At 36.6% G+C, this 16,994-nt stretch overlaps 3 protein-coding genes across 5 annotated transcripts; all 3 read right to left on the bottom strand.

Moving 5' to 3' along the window:
* Positions 1 to 1,386: 1,386 nt before the first annotated feature.
* PDS1 (4-hydroxyphenylpyruvate dioxygenase) lies at positions 1,387 to 4,366 on the bottom strand. The gene is made up of 2 exons (XM_086452560.1): positions 3,185 to 4,366; positions 1,387 to 1,894 (listed from the first exon to the last, which is right to left on the bottom strand). Exons 1-2 carry the CDS (start codon positions 4,309 to 4,311, stop codon positions 1,717 to 1,719), a joined length of 1,305 nt encoding a protein of 434 aa, XP_086308686.1. The 5' UTR covers positions 4,312 to 4,366; the 3' UTR covers positions 1,387 to 1,716.
* A 3,125-nt stretch (positions 4,367 to 7,491) lies between these two features.
* On the bottom strand, positions 7,492 to 10,433 carry LOC147397106 (L10-interacting MYB domain-containing protein-like). 2 transcript variants are annotated; one of them, XM_086452571.1, is made up of 3 exons: positions 9,999 to 10,433; positions 8,506 to 8,829; positions 7,492 to 8,420 (listed from the first exon to the last, which is right to left on the bottom strand). In XM_086452571.1, exons 2-3 carry the CDS (start codon positions 8,827 to 8,829, stop codon positions 7,785 to 7,787), a joined length of 960 nt encoding a protein of 319 aa, XP_086308697.1. In that variant the 5' UTR covers positions 9,999 to 10,433; the 3' UTR covers positions 7,492 to 7,784. The 2 variants fall into 2 exon arrangements, with proteins under 2 accessions (XP_086308697.1, XP_086308698.1); XM_086452572.1 differs by lacking the exon at positions 9,999 to 10,433 and having other exon boundaries at positions 8,506 to 8,942.
* Positions 10,434 to 11,410: 977 nt separating this feature from the next.
* On the bottom strand, positions 11,411 to 16,769 carry LOC147397105 (5-methyltetrahydropteroyltriglutamate--homocysteine methyltransferase 1-like). 2 transcript variants are annotated; one of them, XM_086452557.1, is made up of 12 exons: positions 16,651 to 16,769; positions 15,141 to 15,494; positions 14,882 to 14,969; positions 14,556 to 14,683; positions 14,050 to 14,441; positions 13,783 to 13,946; positions 13,280 to 13,360; positions 13,027 to 13,193; positions 12,833 to 12,938; positions 12,419 to 12,669; positions 12,132 to 12,333; positions 11,411 to 12,019 (listed from the first exon to the last, which is right to left on the bottom strand). In XM_086452557.1, exons 2-12 carry the CDS (start codon positions 15,488 to 15,490, stop codon positions 11,651 to 11,653), a joined length of 2,298 nt encoding a protein of 765 aa, XP_086308683.1. In that variant the 5' UTR covers positions 15,491 to 15,494; positions 16,651 to 16,769; the 3' UTR covers positions 11,411 to 11,650. The 2 variants fall into 2 exon arrangements, with proteins under 2 accessions (XP_086308683.1, XP_086308684.1); XM_086452558.1 differs by lacking the exon at positions 16,651 to 16,769 and adding an exon at positions 16,384 to 16,400.
* Positions 16,770 to 16,994: the final 225 nt, after the last annotated feature.

The raw sequence follows: 16,994 nt of genomic DNA, 5'->3' as shown, positions 1-16,994 counted from the left end.
CAAAGAAAGTTGTTGAATTGATTTGTATATAAAATTATGTAGTATTAAGTATTATGCAGAGAAAGCTATTGAAAAAATTATATAATATTTAGTAAATGAATATGAAATAATTATTTTCTCTACAATTTTTCAATATTTTCTGATTTATGTTTCTTCCTTGTAAAATATAAGATAATAATACCTTATATTATTATTAATTTAAGGGATTCAAATTTGGATTTGAAACATGAAAGTTTGTTATATGTGGTGGTTACTTTCTTTGAAATTATTATTTATATAAGTTATGCTTATTAAAAAAATTGTAGTAGTTGCATTATAGATTTCATGCATATTGTCCACAGTGTCCTAGGAATCTTCAGATCAAAGTTGAAATTTCAAAATGGTACTCTACATATACCCATTCTGATTTTTTGTTCCTGTTAGATTGAACCAAAGGAATGCAAAAGATACAGACATTGTCGCTGTTGGTCATGTCTGTAATAAGAGTGGCAAAAGATTTCCTTTTATCCCTGGGTAACTTGCGTTCTTCTAATGGTCTTGAACTTGTTTAATCTCAAAATGATATCGATTGTGCTGTTAGGGTTCTTGTTGAACTCTCTCTAATGTTTGTTTTATGCCTTCTACGACCTATATGTTTGTGTAGTTCTCATTAGGGGTGTCAATGGGTCAATTCGACATATACCCAGAACCAAACCCTATATAAAATCTCAGTTCTAATTCTTATTGATTTCGATTTCGAGCATGAGATCCTTGGAACTAAAACGAACCCGACAATTACCAAATACCAATCAGGTAGCCACTAAGATGGATTATATTTTTTTGAATGAGGAAAAAAAATATATATATATATCCAATAACATAGACAATTATTTATAAATATAACAATTTATCTTAAAGTTAAGATAAATAATAAATTCTTCAAGTAAATCAAACTTTCAAAAATAAAATTATAATATAAACCATTTATTTGTCATTGAAATTGTATGACAATATGAAAAATGAATTTGATTACATGTAGAGAAAAGGTAAAAGTTAAAGACTTGCTCATTTTCTTTATGTTTTAATTCTACTGTATTTACTTTTTATTTACTTCTAGACATCTCTTTGTAAATATTTAATTAAAATATTAATTTTATTATAATATTATAAATTTACTATTCGGGTACCCGAAGGAGAACCCGATTCTTATCAGGCCCTTGAGATAACAACCCAGAACAGGGCCCAAAAATGATTGTGTCCATATTGGTAGACCCAAAACCGACTAATCAACTTCATGTACATTGGGAAATTGGGTATCCGTTCGACACCCTTCATTCTCATTGTTGCTACTTATTACCTTTCCAATAGAGTTATTAAAAATGCAGGAGAGGAAGAAGATGACAGAGATATGATAACCTTGACTTGTCTCTCTTCTTTAAGATTTAAACCAGTGATCAAGAGCTTCATGATCAGTTATTCGAAGCTCTGTTCAACTATTACACTTAAAAGTTACACAAGTAACACCAACAATTTAACACTCAAGAACTCGAAAGAGATGAAATCCACTCTTCGATAAAGGTTCATCGTGTTCTCAAGAGATTTGAGCTGAAGATCAGCAATATTATTTTATTGTTATTAAAAGGAGAAACTAAGAATTTGAAACATAATTCAAGATAGTGAGAGAAAGAGAGACAGAGAGAGAGAGAGAGAGATCTAAAGGACATATGGTGTTGTGAGTCACTCAAGGGCTGTTGGCTTGGCCTCGAGGGTCTTCTCATATTCCTCAATGGATTTGAAAAGCTCTGAGAAATTCCCCTTCCCAAAACCTCCACACCCTCCCTTCTGAAATGTTTTCCCCTCATCATCCTTCGACATGCATCCTAATCTCTGAATTATCTCTATAAATATCGTTGGTCTGTCCAAAAAGTCCAATCACAACAAGTTAAACAAAAACAAAAAAATTATTTACTACAACAAATATTTCAATCTCTATAAATAATTTCTTTTATTTGAAAAATAAAATAAAATAAATATAAATGTCAAGTGTTTCAATCCCAAAAGAGATAAAAGGGCTTAAACGACCTGCATCACTATCGTCTAGGTGCTTTTGGTGTCTTGGCTAGATTATCATCAAATGTACTTGGAGCGAAATCAGCCATGAAAGTCTGTGGTATTACATTACGACACGCAGCACCAAAGTGGAAACATAGCCATGGAGGGGACCATTTGGACTTCTCTCACCCCATTAACACTTCTACATGTTTTTGGTGAATTTGCCATGGAGGGGACCATTTGGACTTCTCTCGCCCCATTAACACTTCTACATGTTTTTGGTGAATTTGTTATGTTCTTATTTAAAATAGTATTTGGAGCCAACATCACACATCTTACTACTAGTAGATTCAAGACTACGCAGGACCCAAGAAAGGTACCAGAGATAAAATCTACACAAAATAAGGGTACAACAATAAAAACCACCACCAAAGTGGACATCCATGAACTTTCCACACCTAGGTTGTCTTGGTGGATCTGTGAGATTCTGATCAAATGGTATCAAAGTTAGAACCATGTTTTGAATTTGAGCCTTGGAAAATGGTTTGTTATGAACCCAAAGACATCGGGCTTAACTTTTCGCACCATTAACACCTAATTGCTTTTAAAGATCAAATTTTTTTCAACGGAATGTGCATTCCTTCGAAAAATAGTGATGGGAAAACAAATTATGTAAGAAAATGAGTTCCAGGCATAAAATAGATCTACTAAAACTTTCATTCCAATTATTAAGAAGGATCATAAACTAAAGAGTCGTGATAATCTGACTACAAGCAGTTGTGTATCCTGAGGAGTACAGATCTACGGTTCTTGCATTAAACTAAAAATAGACCCTTGAAGCTATTAAAAAAAAGAGCATACTTAGCAATTGCAATCATTGGGTACACTAATCTTTCTAGTAAATCATTTTCCATGGCGCTAAGTGTGGAAAGTTGGTTTTTGGAGAAAAAATGAATTCCAGAGAAAATGCCCAATTATGATTTATACACAAGAAAATTGCATTTTCTAAGATAAATTATTTTACCTCCGGAATTCTCAAATCAATCATAGACCAAAAACTATGGAATTTTCCAAGAAAAACCATTTTTTAGGAAATTGCATTTCAAGAAAATTCATTTTCAACCTTAGATAGAAAATTAAAAATAAACAATACCTATCTCCAACAGGTTTGGTGAAAATCTGAAGAAGAACACCTTGATCATCTCTATCAACCAAAATCCCTAACTCCTCACACTCCTTAATCTTCTCATCTGTCAACACATCTCCTACTCTGTTCTTCAAATTCGCATAATACGTAGGCGGTGGCGAAGGCATGAACTCGAATCCCCCAACTCCACTTCTCCTCCTCATCTCTCTGAGAGTCCCAAATATATCCTCACTCGCAAGCGCCAAATGCTGCACTCCTTCTCCTTCATTGTGCTCCAAATACGTCTGTATCTGACTCTTCCTTTTAGTCCCAAAAACTGGCTCGTTCATCGGTAGCAAAACCATCTCTTCGTTATTCGACAAAACCAGCGAGTTCAACCCGCTCTCACTCGTCCCAACATCCTCCGCTGTGAACTCGGCGAACTCGTGAAACCCAGTAAATCCTTTCACGTACGAAACCGATTCCACTAAATTGGTCACGTTCCCCACCGCATGATCCAACCGTCTGATTCCAAAATCTAATCCTCGACTCGATGAGGAATCATCTACGGTTTCGAATCCAGGTAAGAATGGGAAATTAGGGTTAGGGTCTTTGAAGCTTACGTAGCGTAAGACGACGTCTCCGTAGAGTTGAACCTCTGAGATGATGACGCCGTTATCGATTTCAATTGGGGAAGATGATGGCTTTGCGCCGTTAATGACGCTGACGTTGAATGCGAGTTCGGCGTCTTCGACTTCGATTGCTATGGATCTCACAGCGAGTCCGTGTGAGATGGAGAAGGATCGGGCGATGGAGTGGTTGAAGGTGGGGATGGAGGCTGTGTGGGTAAGATTTCCGGCGATTGACGGTGAATAAGGGGCGGTGAAGAGGAAATTTAGGTCGCCGGAGCGGAGGAGGTAAGAGGCGTGGACCATATTTCCGGTGGAAAGGTCAGATTTTGCGACGATCGGCATACCGAGTCCCCAAGAGAATCGGCGAGCTGAGTTTGTTGCATCGTTACACCAAAATTCAACGTGGTGGAATCGCTTGACTCGGAATCGATCAGATTTGGGGTTCGTACGCGCAAAGTTGGTGTATCCCACTAACCTGAACCCTGGCGTAGGGTTGCTAACTTGCTCCGTCTTCCCTACCATTTCTCCTTTTGTGAAACTAAAGCAGAGAGAAATGACGAATGAGGCAAGAGGGTATGGAGCGAAATAAATCAAGTTGAGGACGCAACGGTTATAATGACACGTGGATAATCTTACAGGTTCGATCCACGTTATGATGCTTATCTTTTTTTTTTTTTTCTAGTCACTTATCTGATTACCCACGTGGCAAATCAATCCACCTAACGTGACATGTGAGAGAGAACGGTGCATCTGTCGTGTATCCCTAGAAATACAGATCTATGGTTTTAATACATTTCAATCAGGTAGCCGATTGAGTATGCCACGTGGGTGGTCAGATTATCAATAGAAAATGACCACGTGTTCAGTGGTGATAGCAAAATATCTCTTGAATTTTGTTGACAATCCCCCATAACTTTGAAATTGACGTCTTCCAGACTTCCACGCTCAATGTAAGGTTCTAATTAAAAGGATAACTTAAAAATACAAATTTTTGTGGCATATAAGCTAACCCTCAAACTTCCGTCTTATAAAAGTAATTGAAAAGTGTGGAGTTTGTAGATGTTGACTCTCCAACGATGAATTTTCTTTGTAACCTAAGAATAATAGGGTCGGATAATTCAAAATATTGGTATCTCTGACATGAAATTTAGGAGTAAAAAGGTTAGGCCCCGTTTGATTCAGCTGCCTGAATCTGCTGTCAGCTTCTGCTGTCAGAATCTGCTGTCAGAAACTGAAATACTGAAAAGCTTGTTTGTTACAACTTCGTAAAAGTGCTGTGCTGTTGACCAGAATCTGATAATTATTGTTTGATACAGTTTCTAGAATCTGCTGTTTAGGGTAAAATGACCAGAATACCCTTAAGGTTGATAGAACACTCAAAATGCATAAAAAATTACCAGAATACCCTTATAAATATATAATTACACTAAATATATATAAATATAATAAAATTATATAAAAAATTTTAAAAATAATTGTATTATTTTAAAATATTTATAATTCAAAAAAAAATTAAAAAATTATAGAATTTATAATTCTACAGAAATTTGGCAGCATCTCCTCTTAAAAATGGACATATGAAATTTTCCTGATAAACAAAATACCTGCATAAAACGCAATTCAACATTCACATTACATCATATATACATAACATATCCACATCACATCATATATACATAACACATCCACATAACTTCTAATTTACATTCCGACATCATTTAAACATAATAATCATAGTTAATATAATAAGTAAAATTGAAATAAATAAACATGAAAAATATACATCCAACAAATGCATATAAAATATATTTTTCATTCTTCTTATTTGACTCCGTTACTTTATCTTGATGAACATTATCATTGATAATGTCAACTTCATCTGCCCACACAAAAGACCCTGCATGTCTCTATAAAGTAAAATAACACATGAATTAATATCAGTCTCACCAAATATAAATATGCGCCCAACATTAATATCAATATCATATTACCTGCCAAGATGGACACCTATAAAACATCCTCCCATAATTTTCTTTTGTTTTAGCTGTGATTAATGTCATCACTCGACCACATGAACAACATGGTGGATACGTATAATTTGCCATCAATGCTATTCATCATACACAAAGAACATAAATAAATAAGCATAGAATCTTCGAAATATAATTAAAAACAGTATAATCTTTATTTCAACATCGAAGAACAGTATTTATAATTACAATACAAAGTAAAAAAAACTAATATGAAAATGCATCAATGATTGCCAGTAAAAATGGCATCAGCTATTGAATCCCTATGCATTTTCATTGTTTGTTGACTCTGACGACCTACTGATGGGGGAACTGGATACTCTTGATCAATGATCCCGTCTTCTTCCTCTTCCATTGCTCTTTCTTCCTCTCTGAATCGAATAAATTCTTCATCGGCAATCGCATGTTTTCTGATAAAATTGTGCAATGCCATGCAGGCCACAACAATGTTTCGTTGTTTGTCCAAATTATAAGAACGCATCATCTTCAAGATAGGCCATTTTGCCTTTAAAACCCCAAAGGTTCGTTCAATCACATTCCGAAGTGAAGAATGTAAATGATTGAACATTTCTTGTCGACCATTTGCCCGTGACCTCCGATAGTCTTGTAGATGGTATCGAACACCTCGGTAAGGTGCGAGATAACCTTCCATGAACGGGTACCCAGCATCTACCAGATAGTATTTACCTATTATCTAAAAAAAAATTATATTGCCTAATCTTGAATATAAATATATATAATTGACAAATTTTTAAATACAGACCTGGTGGAGGATATGGAAAATTTAAATTGGGAGTATTCAATGTCTCAAGGAAGACCCGTGAATCATTCGCCGATCCTTCCCAACCAACCACAACATGAGTGAACAACATGTCAAACGAACATGTTGCCATTATATTTTGCGTGAGTCCCTTATGTCCTCGATATTGCATTTGGTCTGCTATTGGTACAAATGCACTAACATGTGTTCCATCTATCGCTCCAATACAATCCTACATATTTTTTTAATTATATTAATCTATAAACATTAATAAAACAAATATATTTAAAGTGTATGTATATGAGAAATTACCTTAAAATATGGCAAAAACGAGGATTGTTACGGATGTGCGGAGAGACTTCATTGAGGTCGGGAGGTACAATCAAGGACATTGACAAGTTCACAATCGCCAAAAGAACTATGTTGAAGTACTTGCTAACCGTTTCAAGTGAATGAACAAAACGATCTGCAATTACTCTTTGTCCTTGATTATGTCCTATTATCAATAGGAACATCGCTACTTGTTCCTGAATAGTAACATATCGTTGCATCTTTAGCAGACCCCGTTCCTCCAAAATGGAACATAGATTCACAAATACATGACTTTCCATTCTAAACAATGAGTGGCACGTCGTATTATCATTCAGTGTTTTCCGCACAAAATCAATCCCCTTGAACGGACAATTACTATGTTCCTCCCTATCTAAGACATTCGCACAATAAAATAAAGAACCTAGGATGGCTCCTCTCGTGCCTATATTTAAAACACTTGACCCAACAGTATTATTGGTATCATCATTTGAATCCATAGTATCAGTAGTATCAACAGTATTTGTGCTATCAACATCTGAATCCATTTGACCTGTTTATGGATCCATATTAGTTGTATATACCCCAACTTACAATACACAATAAAATGATATCCACCACATACAACAAAACTCATTATCCACAATATTAATCACAATAAACATTCAATAGTGCAAATAACATCCATCTATAGGAAAATATAATATATGTCTAACAAAAATTAACATATCCATCTAACAGAGTATATTACATCATATAATGCAAAAAGTAACCAATGTATATTGCACCCTATAGGTGCATCATCAAACCAACATAAATATAAAAGTAACCAAGTATATTGCACCCTATAGGTGCATCCCAAAACCAACATAATATAAAAAAACATGAAAAAATGTCTAACAATCTCTCCCAGCTAGATAATCAGTCATCTCGCTCTCTAACCACCTAAGACGAATATCTGTTGATCGTAACCCACAAAAAATCTCTCTGAATTGCTTGTTTTTCATAAACATCTTCAATGCAAAATGATAGAGATCACTGTTGGGGGTTATATCTGTTAGCTGGTCTAAGAGGTCGATTGACTCTTGAATAGTGCCTTTCTTAACAGATGTCTGATTGATAGAAGCAGATGTCTGATTGTTAACTGCATCTACGAGCTTCACCAATGATTGGCCAATTAGCATAGCAGGAGTCATCTTCTGCCTACGACCCTGAGATTGTAGAGTATCGCCACTTCTGCGTCGAACAGGATCTGTGGGTGGGGGTACAGTAGCGGTAGCATCATCCCCTAACTCATCAGCATCATCAGGAGTAAAGTCTAGAGGTGTCTGAGACTCCGGGGGCAAGGTCTCCATGACATCTTCTAGATCATCCCCAAGATTATCTGGTTGGTTTACTGATGTAGATGGCATTGTACCAGATGCAGGCGACCACATCCGGCTACCAGTAGCATATGTGCCTCCGAAGATTACATCTAATTGCTTCGCAAACATCAAAGGCTTCGATCGAAATATTACATCTTTTGGATGATGCTTTAAAAAAAAAATTCTAAATTATATATAAAAGAAATAAATAAAATTTAAATAAATAAAATAAAGAAGTAACAAAAAAATATACCTCTAACCACCCATCCCACCACTCCTCACTTGCATCTAATATACCAGTCTCAACATCATAAGAGACGCCAGTATTTGTGCAAATCTTATTCCAACGTCCCCATAGTCCCTTTTGTCTATCCCACTTATTTTTCATTTGCCCTCTATCATAGTAAACGCCAGTTATCCTTTTAAACTCCTTCACCAATGTTTCATATCCGATCTTATCAAGTACTTTATGTGGTCTCCTCCCCTTTTTAACTAATTCATAGCATATTTCGACCCAAACTTCATGTTGTTTGGGTGTCCAATCTGCTTTCGCATTCTTTGAATTGTTATCTTCCATCTGTTAATGGTAATAACAACAGAAGTACATGGAACAGAACATGTCATATTCTACTTCAACTTTATCATCAACCTTTGACTGTACATAGTACAGTAATTGATGTGTGTGTGTGTGTGTGTAAGTTAAAGAAAAACATTCATAATTCAGTTCAAACTTCAAACAATAGTTTGGAAAATATACATTGAAAATCTCCTTTCATATGGGTTTGTTTCCCTTTGTTCACTCCTCTTCCATCCCATAACCTTGAAGAGGATCATAAACATCTTGAGTTTCACCAAAATCAAAAGGCTTGAGAAAATACAAGGCGTTTTCCATTCTTGATATCAAAACCAATCAGTGAGCTCATTTGTCGATTAAAAGATTAGTTTTCTTGATTAAACTCTAACTATTATAACCATTGTCATGGATGAGGTGATTCACCAAGAACAACTTGGCAACTCATAGTTTAATCTATGATTAAGTAAATAAATCCATCTAATATATATTTCCAATCGTTTAGTACTTATATCGGTCTCGGAGACCACGTACATTTTGAGTCCAAATACATTTTGAAGGTTACAACCAAACAATAGTTTGGAAAATATACATTGAAAATCTCCTAAAAACTTCAGCCAAATAATAATAGACATACAAAAAAGTGAAGAAACTAAAGAGAAACAAATGATCTAAACAAGATAAGATATAATAGAAATTAATACAGGAGAAGGTGTCATGGCATGAAGAAAAATAAGAAGGAATGGTGTATTAAAGTACATAAAAAGAAGCAACAAGAAAGCCTAATGAAAATCTGTTCTTTATTTGAGTTTTTCTTTTTTTTTTTCATTTTCATTTTCAGATTGTGCAGATCTACAGAAAAAACCAAGCTTAAGATTGAGATAAAAAAATTCAGAGAAAATCAGTGATATTTTCAACTATGAATCATGCACAACATCAAGGAATTACAACTACAGAACAATCTATACTGAATCAAAATTTAGAAAATAAAATTTGAGATCAAATTAAATGCTTCACTAAAGATCATAAAGTATCCATAAGAAATCACATAGAAAAAAAAATTAGAGAGCTATTCAATCGATCACGAGCTTTAACATCAAATGACATTGAAAGAAATAAGAAGAAGCCCTAAATTTCGAAGCAAAAACAGCGGAGAGGGGATCAACTTTGCTTACCTACTAAGCAGAAATGTCGAGAGGAGAAGACGGATCTGAGCGAAGCTCTGTTGAGAGAGATGTGCGAGAGAGAGAGATAGAGTGAGAGCTTTGCAAGAGAGGGATCGATGCGAGATCAAATCGAACGGCTGTGTGTGATGTTTGTCGACCGAGAAGAGAAGAAAATAAGCTGAGATCGAGACCTAGAGATAGAGAGAGAGGAGTGCGACAGAGAGAGGAGTGCGAGAGAGCGTCTGTGAGATGAGGTTTGAAGTTTTCTGTCGAACGAGTGGGTTCTGATCAGCTTCGGTCGAACGAGAGAATAGAGACGATGGATAAGGGCAAGATCGTCAATTCGCATGAGCCGTTTATTCGGTGAATAATTCCCCCGCAAACGCGAATAAAAAAGCGGTTCGAAAGAGCTTCTCTAATTTGCGTTTCAAAACGCAATTTCTTAACGCATATTTTACCAAACGGTAATTACAGTTGGAAACGCAGATTTTAGATGCAAACGCACTAAAATCCGCGGTTTGAAGCGGAAACAAACAGCACCTTAATGTTTGACGTACTCAGATTTAGAGACTTCAACCTAATAAGTTAATAAGTTGGGGGCGAGACAAAGACCACGTGAGGGGTAAGGGTGAATTTTTTTATTTATAAAGAACAATTAAGAATGAAAAAATATATATATTTATGAGGGCAATAACGACAAAATTTTGTCTGCGGTTGTTAAATATCACAATCATCAGAGTCAATCTCAAGATTTTGTAGATTGTGATTAAAATAATTAAAATATTTATTATATAAATAAAATATGATTTTATCACTGATTATTTTTTTAATGTATCTTACTTTATTAAAAAATTATAATTACTTTAATTTAAATATTATAAATCAGATCAATCTAAATCGAGTTAAAGGGGTTGTCTCATCCAAGACAAGGTGATTCATCCTAGATGTCAAAATCAAATTTTGAAACAATGGTCCCAATATCCCATAAATTCTTGTAGACTTATGAAAATTAGTATATTGAAAGGTTCACAGAAAGAAAGAAGAAAAATTGAATAATTGAGTTTTTTTTTTTTTTTTGGGGGGGGGGGGGGGGGGTTGTGGATCATGTGCTCTATTGGAGTTCTTTTCTCGATCCATCCATATGATATATGTGCATGTTATACATAGTGATAATTAGGTTGAGATTCTAAACTCATAATGGGTACTATAACAATATTTATGTGCAGGGTCTACAGTTGCTTGAGCACTTTTGATAGACTTATCAACGTGTAGAAGTGGGACATATTTCCTATGAGAATTAGGGCAGATTTCCCAACAACCATTTTACCAATACAATTGGAGAAAATGTCTTATCTACAATCACTCGTACTACCCAAAATAAAAATGAAAAACATCCATTGAAATCTTTCAAACATATGAGATAGGGAAACTAATAATAGCATTTCTTTAGTTCATCTTGAACATCACCTTCAAGTAACGGTACCATCAAAATTCGAAAAAGAAAACCCACAAGGGCAACCAAAAATAAAAAACTTGCTGAGGAAAGCATATCTAGTATACAATGAATTCAAATCAACCCAAAGCCGAAATGTTATTAGAGCAACAAAAGATTATTCTTTCTTCTTTTACCCCTTGAAATAAGAAGAATCAGTTAAGCATCATCACTTGGCGTTGGCGAGCTGGGCACGGAGGAGCTTGGCGGCGGCAACCATATTGGTTAGGGCAGGTTTAACCTCGGGGTACTTGCGAGTCTTGAGTCCACAGTCAGGGTTGACCCATAGGATGTTAGTCTCAAGCACAGCAAGCATCTTGTTGATGCGGTCGGCAATTTCCTCGGTCGAAGGAATCCTAGGGGAGTGGATGTCGTAGACACCAGGGCCAATGCCAGCACCGTACTTCACTCCCTCACGGAAGACCGAGAGGAGCTTCTCATCAGATCGAGAGTTCTCAATGGTGATCACATCAGCATCCATGTCGATGATGGAATGGATAATGTCATTGAAGTTGGAGTAGCACATGTGAGTGTGGATCTGTAACAAGACATTGAAAGATTAGCTTAACCATGAGAGAATCTATATAGACTAAAGATAGATAGAACCACTGGGGGGTGGGTTTAAAGAGTGAGAATGAAAGAGAAAGAACCTGAGTAGTGTCTTTGACACCGCAGTTAGTGATCCTGAAGGAATGAACGGCCCATTCCAAGTAGAAAGCTTCCTCAGACTTCCTAAGAGGCAAACCCTCTCTCAAAGCAGCCTCGTCAATTTGGATGACATTAATACCAGCTTTCTCAAGATCCTCAACTTCATCCTTGATTGCCAAAGCAATCTGATAGCAAGTCTTGAATCTGGAAATACGAATGTTCCATGTTAAACGACATAACAAAATCTTGTAAACCAAGATAGTAGTTAGTTGGGGTTTACTTTTCTTACCTAGGCTGATCGTTTCTAATGAAAGACCAGTTGAGAATGGTGACAGGGCCAGTAAGCATTCCCTTCATTGGACGAGCAGTCATGCTCTGAGCCATTGAGGACCAGAACACAGTCATGGCCTTAGGGCGGCTCACATCACCGTAGATGATGGGTGGCTTGACACAACGTGAACCATAAGACTGCACCCAGCCATTGACAGTGAAGGCAAATCCAGACAATTGCTCTCCAAAGTACTCAACCATGTCGTTCCTCTGCATAAAGTAATCCACAGAAACTAATGAGCCAGGAATGCCTTTTTTCAGGATGTTGAAATAGATCAAATTTAGTAATTGTACTATAGTATTTTTTTTAAGAACCCAAATTAAATCACAGTTTATCTTGTCCAATAGACTGTGAAAAGAAAAGAGAGCTCACCTCAGGCTCTCCATGGACCAGGACATCGATGTCGAGGTCTTCCTGGAGCTTGACAACTTTGCTGATTTCCTCCTTGATGGCTTCAATATAATTTTCCTCAGAGATCCTGGAAAAAAATTAGAGTTTAGAAGAAGTTTCTCAAGCCCGATTCAGACATAGAGGAAAACAAGAGAAACTCGTTAGATATCACTCACTTCTTAGCCTTGTATTCGCGACGGACTCTTCTGAGATCCATGGTCTGGGGGAAAGATCCAATGGTGGTGGTTGGGAGGATCGGAAGGTTCAGCTTCTTCTGTTGAGCATCCAATCTGGCACTCACATTTGTAGCTCTGCGATGGTCCGAGCCCTTCAAAGCAGCAGCCTATGCAAGAATAGCCAGTAACAAACAATAAGTACGAGAAGTTTATTCCAGACAAACAAAATACTAGAGATCCATGAAACACGTACAGCCTTCTGAACAGCCTCATTGTTCACTCTTGGGGAGGATTTTCTTGAAGCCTGAGCAGCAGCATTAGCAGAAAAGAATGCCTGACAATGGAACAAAAACACCGTGAGACGACCAAAACTAGTGCCCATCGTTATCCACATAATAATCTTACACTAGCTGATCAACTGAAAAAACACCAAGTTCATTCAGTTTGTCCCAGTTGCAAAGTATATAGATTATGAGGTCCGAAAAAGCACCTACATCTATAATCAACAAGAATAATTCCTAAGCAGACCACTGACATTTGACCATTTTTATTGCCATGGAATAGTCAAGAAAGGAACCCATTAGAGTCAACTTTTGAGTTGATTAAGAGTTCTTCACTTGCTCTGTCTACAAAACATCACTATCATCAATTCTAGGCATATAATTAGATGACCTCAAGCTGACAACAGGACGATTAGTAACTACAACATAGAATATTTCTGAGCAATGGATCTACATGAACAGATAAAGATGGTACCTCATCCTTCTTGCCAGCCAATGCCTTCGCCAAGGCGTTCACTTCAACGACCTTTTGTGCAGCGAATGCCAACCATGACTTGATTTCCTCATCAAGCTTAGTTTCATTTATCAGATCAACAGCAGTATGGAGGAGTGAGCAGGAGGTGGAAACCACAAGCTTGTCTGCATAGGAAAACGGAAAACAGCACAAAGTAATTTAGACATGGAAAATTTTGGCTTTTATGCATCAAATAATAATAACAAAAAAAATCGGAAGGATGAATACCTTTGCCCACAATGCCTTCAAGAGCGTGCAGGATACTGAGAGAAGCAGAAAGATCGTTAGCCCAGATGTTCCTTCCATCGACCACACCAGCAAAGAGGTATTTTCCTGAAGGAAATCCTTCTTTGATCAAATCGAGGGTCTTTGCTCCACGAACCAAATCAAACCCGAATCCAGTAACACCCTTCAACGCAGTGAGAGTCTTGTATGCCGCAGCAGGAACATCAGCGAAGTAGGTCTCAATGAGAACATTAAGACCAGATAGAGCCGATTCTAGCTCAGAGTAAGCATGAGTAAATGATTGTAGTTGGTGTGAATCAAGATCCCTCACAAGGGTGGGTTCATCAAACTGAATACATGAAGCACCAGCTGCCTTTAGTTCAGCCACAACTTCCCTGCACAAGGTTTAACCATTGGTATAGCCAATCAGAAGGAACAAACAAGGATATGCAGAATCAGAATCAAACTATAATATCTAAAGAAAGAGAGAAAAAAATCCAAGTACTCACTTGTACACTGGAAGAATTTTTGCAAGAAGGGATATAGGAGAAAAAGATTTCTCAACACCCTTTGCAGGTTTCGACAGCAACAAGTAGGAGACAGGGCCAACAAGGACTGGAATGGTATCAACTCCAAGCTGCATTAGAGAAAGAAAGGAAACATAGTAAGGAAAATCTGTATAACATAAATTAATAAAGGCATTGTAACACTGAAGTACAGATATGAGCCCAAATACGTGAAGTGGCTATGGGTCCCATCTCGAACATAAAGAGCACAATACATTTATACAAGAAAAACAAGAGAAATTGAAGAAAAAAATCCTAGGTGCACGTACCGCCTTGGCTTCCTTGTATTCCTTCACGGCCTTGTGAGAAGCATAAGAAAACTTGGTGTCTGGTCCCAATTCAGGTACAATGAAATGGCTGCATCATACAGGACACATTATTATTATTCTTTTTTATGGGTAAGCTGGACTTGAAACCACGATCGCAAATGCAATATGTCAAACAAACTGAGCTATGGGTCTAAGCCCAAGACACATATTATCCATAATTAAGATTTCAGAATATCATTGTTGAGGTGTCATCACTCACTAGTTCGTGTCGAACCACTTTGTCATTTCCATAGCAGGTACGGTAGCATTCCCTCTTGCCATGGAGAAGAATGTGTCAAACCCGATCTCACCACCCGTCCAATTATATCTAGAAGGAACAGCCCCAAGCATTGCTGTGGTGTCGAGAACCTGGTCATAGTAAGAAAAGGTGTTGCTGGGGATATACTTGATCCCAGCGCTTGCCATCTGTTTCCAGATGGACGACCTAAGATCGGCGGACACCTTCTGCAAATCTTCAGCACTGCTCTTCCCATCCCAGAAAGACTCCAAAGCAAACTTGAGCTCTCTCTTGGGCCCCATGCGTGGATATCCAACAATGTGAGATGCCATTATGCTGGTTCATCATGTGCAGCAATGGAAAAAAAAATCAAAATCTCTTGCATGATCCAAAAACTAATTGTGATATAAAAACTAGATCTCAAACAGGACAGCTCATATTTTTTCTAACACAAAGATCTATGATCAATTAGACCTGTAAATAAGACACTGTGTTTTTTATAAACAACTCAATTATAGTAAATCAGCAACATGTTATTCTCAATATGAAGCGGTCAGGGAAACAGATCTCAGTCGAGTTAACACTCGTATAGATGACAAATCACAGAAAAAATATTTTATTATAAGAGAGAGAAGAGAAGATAAGTGATCAAAGTTAGAAGCTTTTCCAGAACTAGCGACAGAAAAATATTGTAGACTTGCAGGGTTAATGAAATTAGACATCTAAATTGGAGTTCATAAAACCAAGTGAAATTAGGACATCTGCAAATCCAATTGAGTTAATATCTACTGATTCAATCAAAATACAGATCATAATGCAGATCTATGTACCTAACTGTGACGTAAGGAAAGTTAAGGATCTGAAAAAACAAGGAAGAAAAGTAAATCTCGTAACCAAGAACGAACAGATGAGACTGAAACTGACGCTTCAATGCTGATTTAGATCAGAACTAGATAGGATTACAGATCCACAACCAGATCTGCGAATTCCATTTCTCTTATGAACTAGATCTTAAATCCAGAACAATAAAGGAGATCGACAACCGTGTAGAAATGTTAACTAAGATCACAAACACACGAAAACATAAATAAAAATACCGAATCACAACCAAAATAAAAGATACAGAGATATAGACACCTTGAGAAGTAAATCTTCGAGATCAACGAAAAACAAGAACAGAAACACGAAAAAAATAGGAAAAAAAACGCTAAAACAGGACACTCACCAGGAGATTTTTACTGAATCGAATTCTTTTGAGATCGAAGAAATGAGAAAAAATTCACGAAAACAAGATCTAGGTCAGATCAGATCTATACAACCAGATCAGAAATCTGGATTACGCTAACCAATACAGCTTCAGGAAATCAAAATCTGCCTAAAAGAACGACTAAATATAGATCGAAACAAGCATACAGGCACAATTTGAACACTTAAAAAGGAAGAAAAACTTGCGATAAATCGAATTAAAAGGAAGAAAAACAAGGAAAAGTACCTTCTTCGGAGGTAGAATCGGGAAAAGAATACGAGCAAGTAAGACTGGTTCTTAGAGAGAAGAGAAGAGCGCGATTGTAGGGTGAGACACTTGGCTCTATTTATAGGTGGGAATCCATTTGTTCCTTACTTTATATTTTAATATTTTAGATAATTCGGATGCAACCCTCTGGTTAAGGTGATTATTTATGAAACCCGTTGATCATTGTCTTTGCTTAAAGAATAACAGAAATTGACCTAGATGCCCTCATCTTCAACCTATTGTAAAACACTTTGATTTTTCTCCTAAAAAATCCGTTTACTTCAACTGGGGAGAGAATTACTTTCAGTCTTCAACTTCAAGAC

This window comes from Akebia trifoliata, chromosome 8 (assembly GCF_017979445.1).
Source record: "Akebia trifoliata isolate Shusen 1 chromosome 8, ASM1797944v1, whole genome shotgun sequence".
Lineage (NCBI taxonomy): Eukaryota > Viridiplantae > Streptophyta > Magnoliopsida > Ranunculales > Lardizabalaceae > Akebia > Akebia trifoliata.
This window is presented reverse-complemented; position numbering and strand designations above follow the sequence as displayed.

Bases quoted from the DNA above. Each gene is read 5' to 3' on its own strand.
- PDS1 (XM_086452560.1), bottom strand. From the start codon at position 4,311: ATGGTAGGGAAGACGGAGCAAGTTAGCAACCCTACGCCAGGGTTCAGG. The intron at 1,895-3,184 runs GTATTGTTTATT...CTTTTTGGACAG, and splicing joins ACCAAACCTGTTGGAGATAG to ACCAACGATATTTATAGAGA.
- LOC147397106 (XM_086452571.1), bottom strand. From the start codon at position 8,829: ATGGAAGATAACAATTCAAAGAATGCGAAAGCAGATTGGACACCCAAA. The intron at 8,421-8,505 runs GTATATTTTTTT...TTTTTTTTAAAG, and splicing joins GGTGGGATGGGTGGTTAGAG to CATCATCCAAAAGATGTAAT.
- LOC147397105 (XM_086452557.1), bottom strand. From the start codon at position 15,490: ATGGCATCTCACATTGTTGGATATCCACGCATGGGGCCCAAGAGAGAG. The intron at 13,947-14,049 runs GTATTCATCCTT...TTTCCTATGCAG, and splicing joins TGAAGGCATTGTGGGCAAAG to ACAAGCTTGTGGTTTCCACC. The intron at 12,334-12,418 runs GTAAGAAAAGTA...TCGTATTTCCAG, and splicing joins ATTAGAAACGATCAGCCTAG to ATTCAAGACTTGCTATCAGA.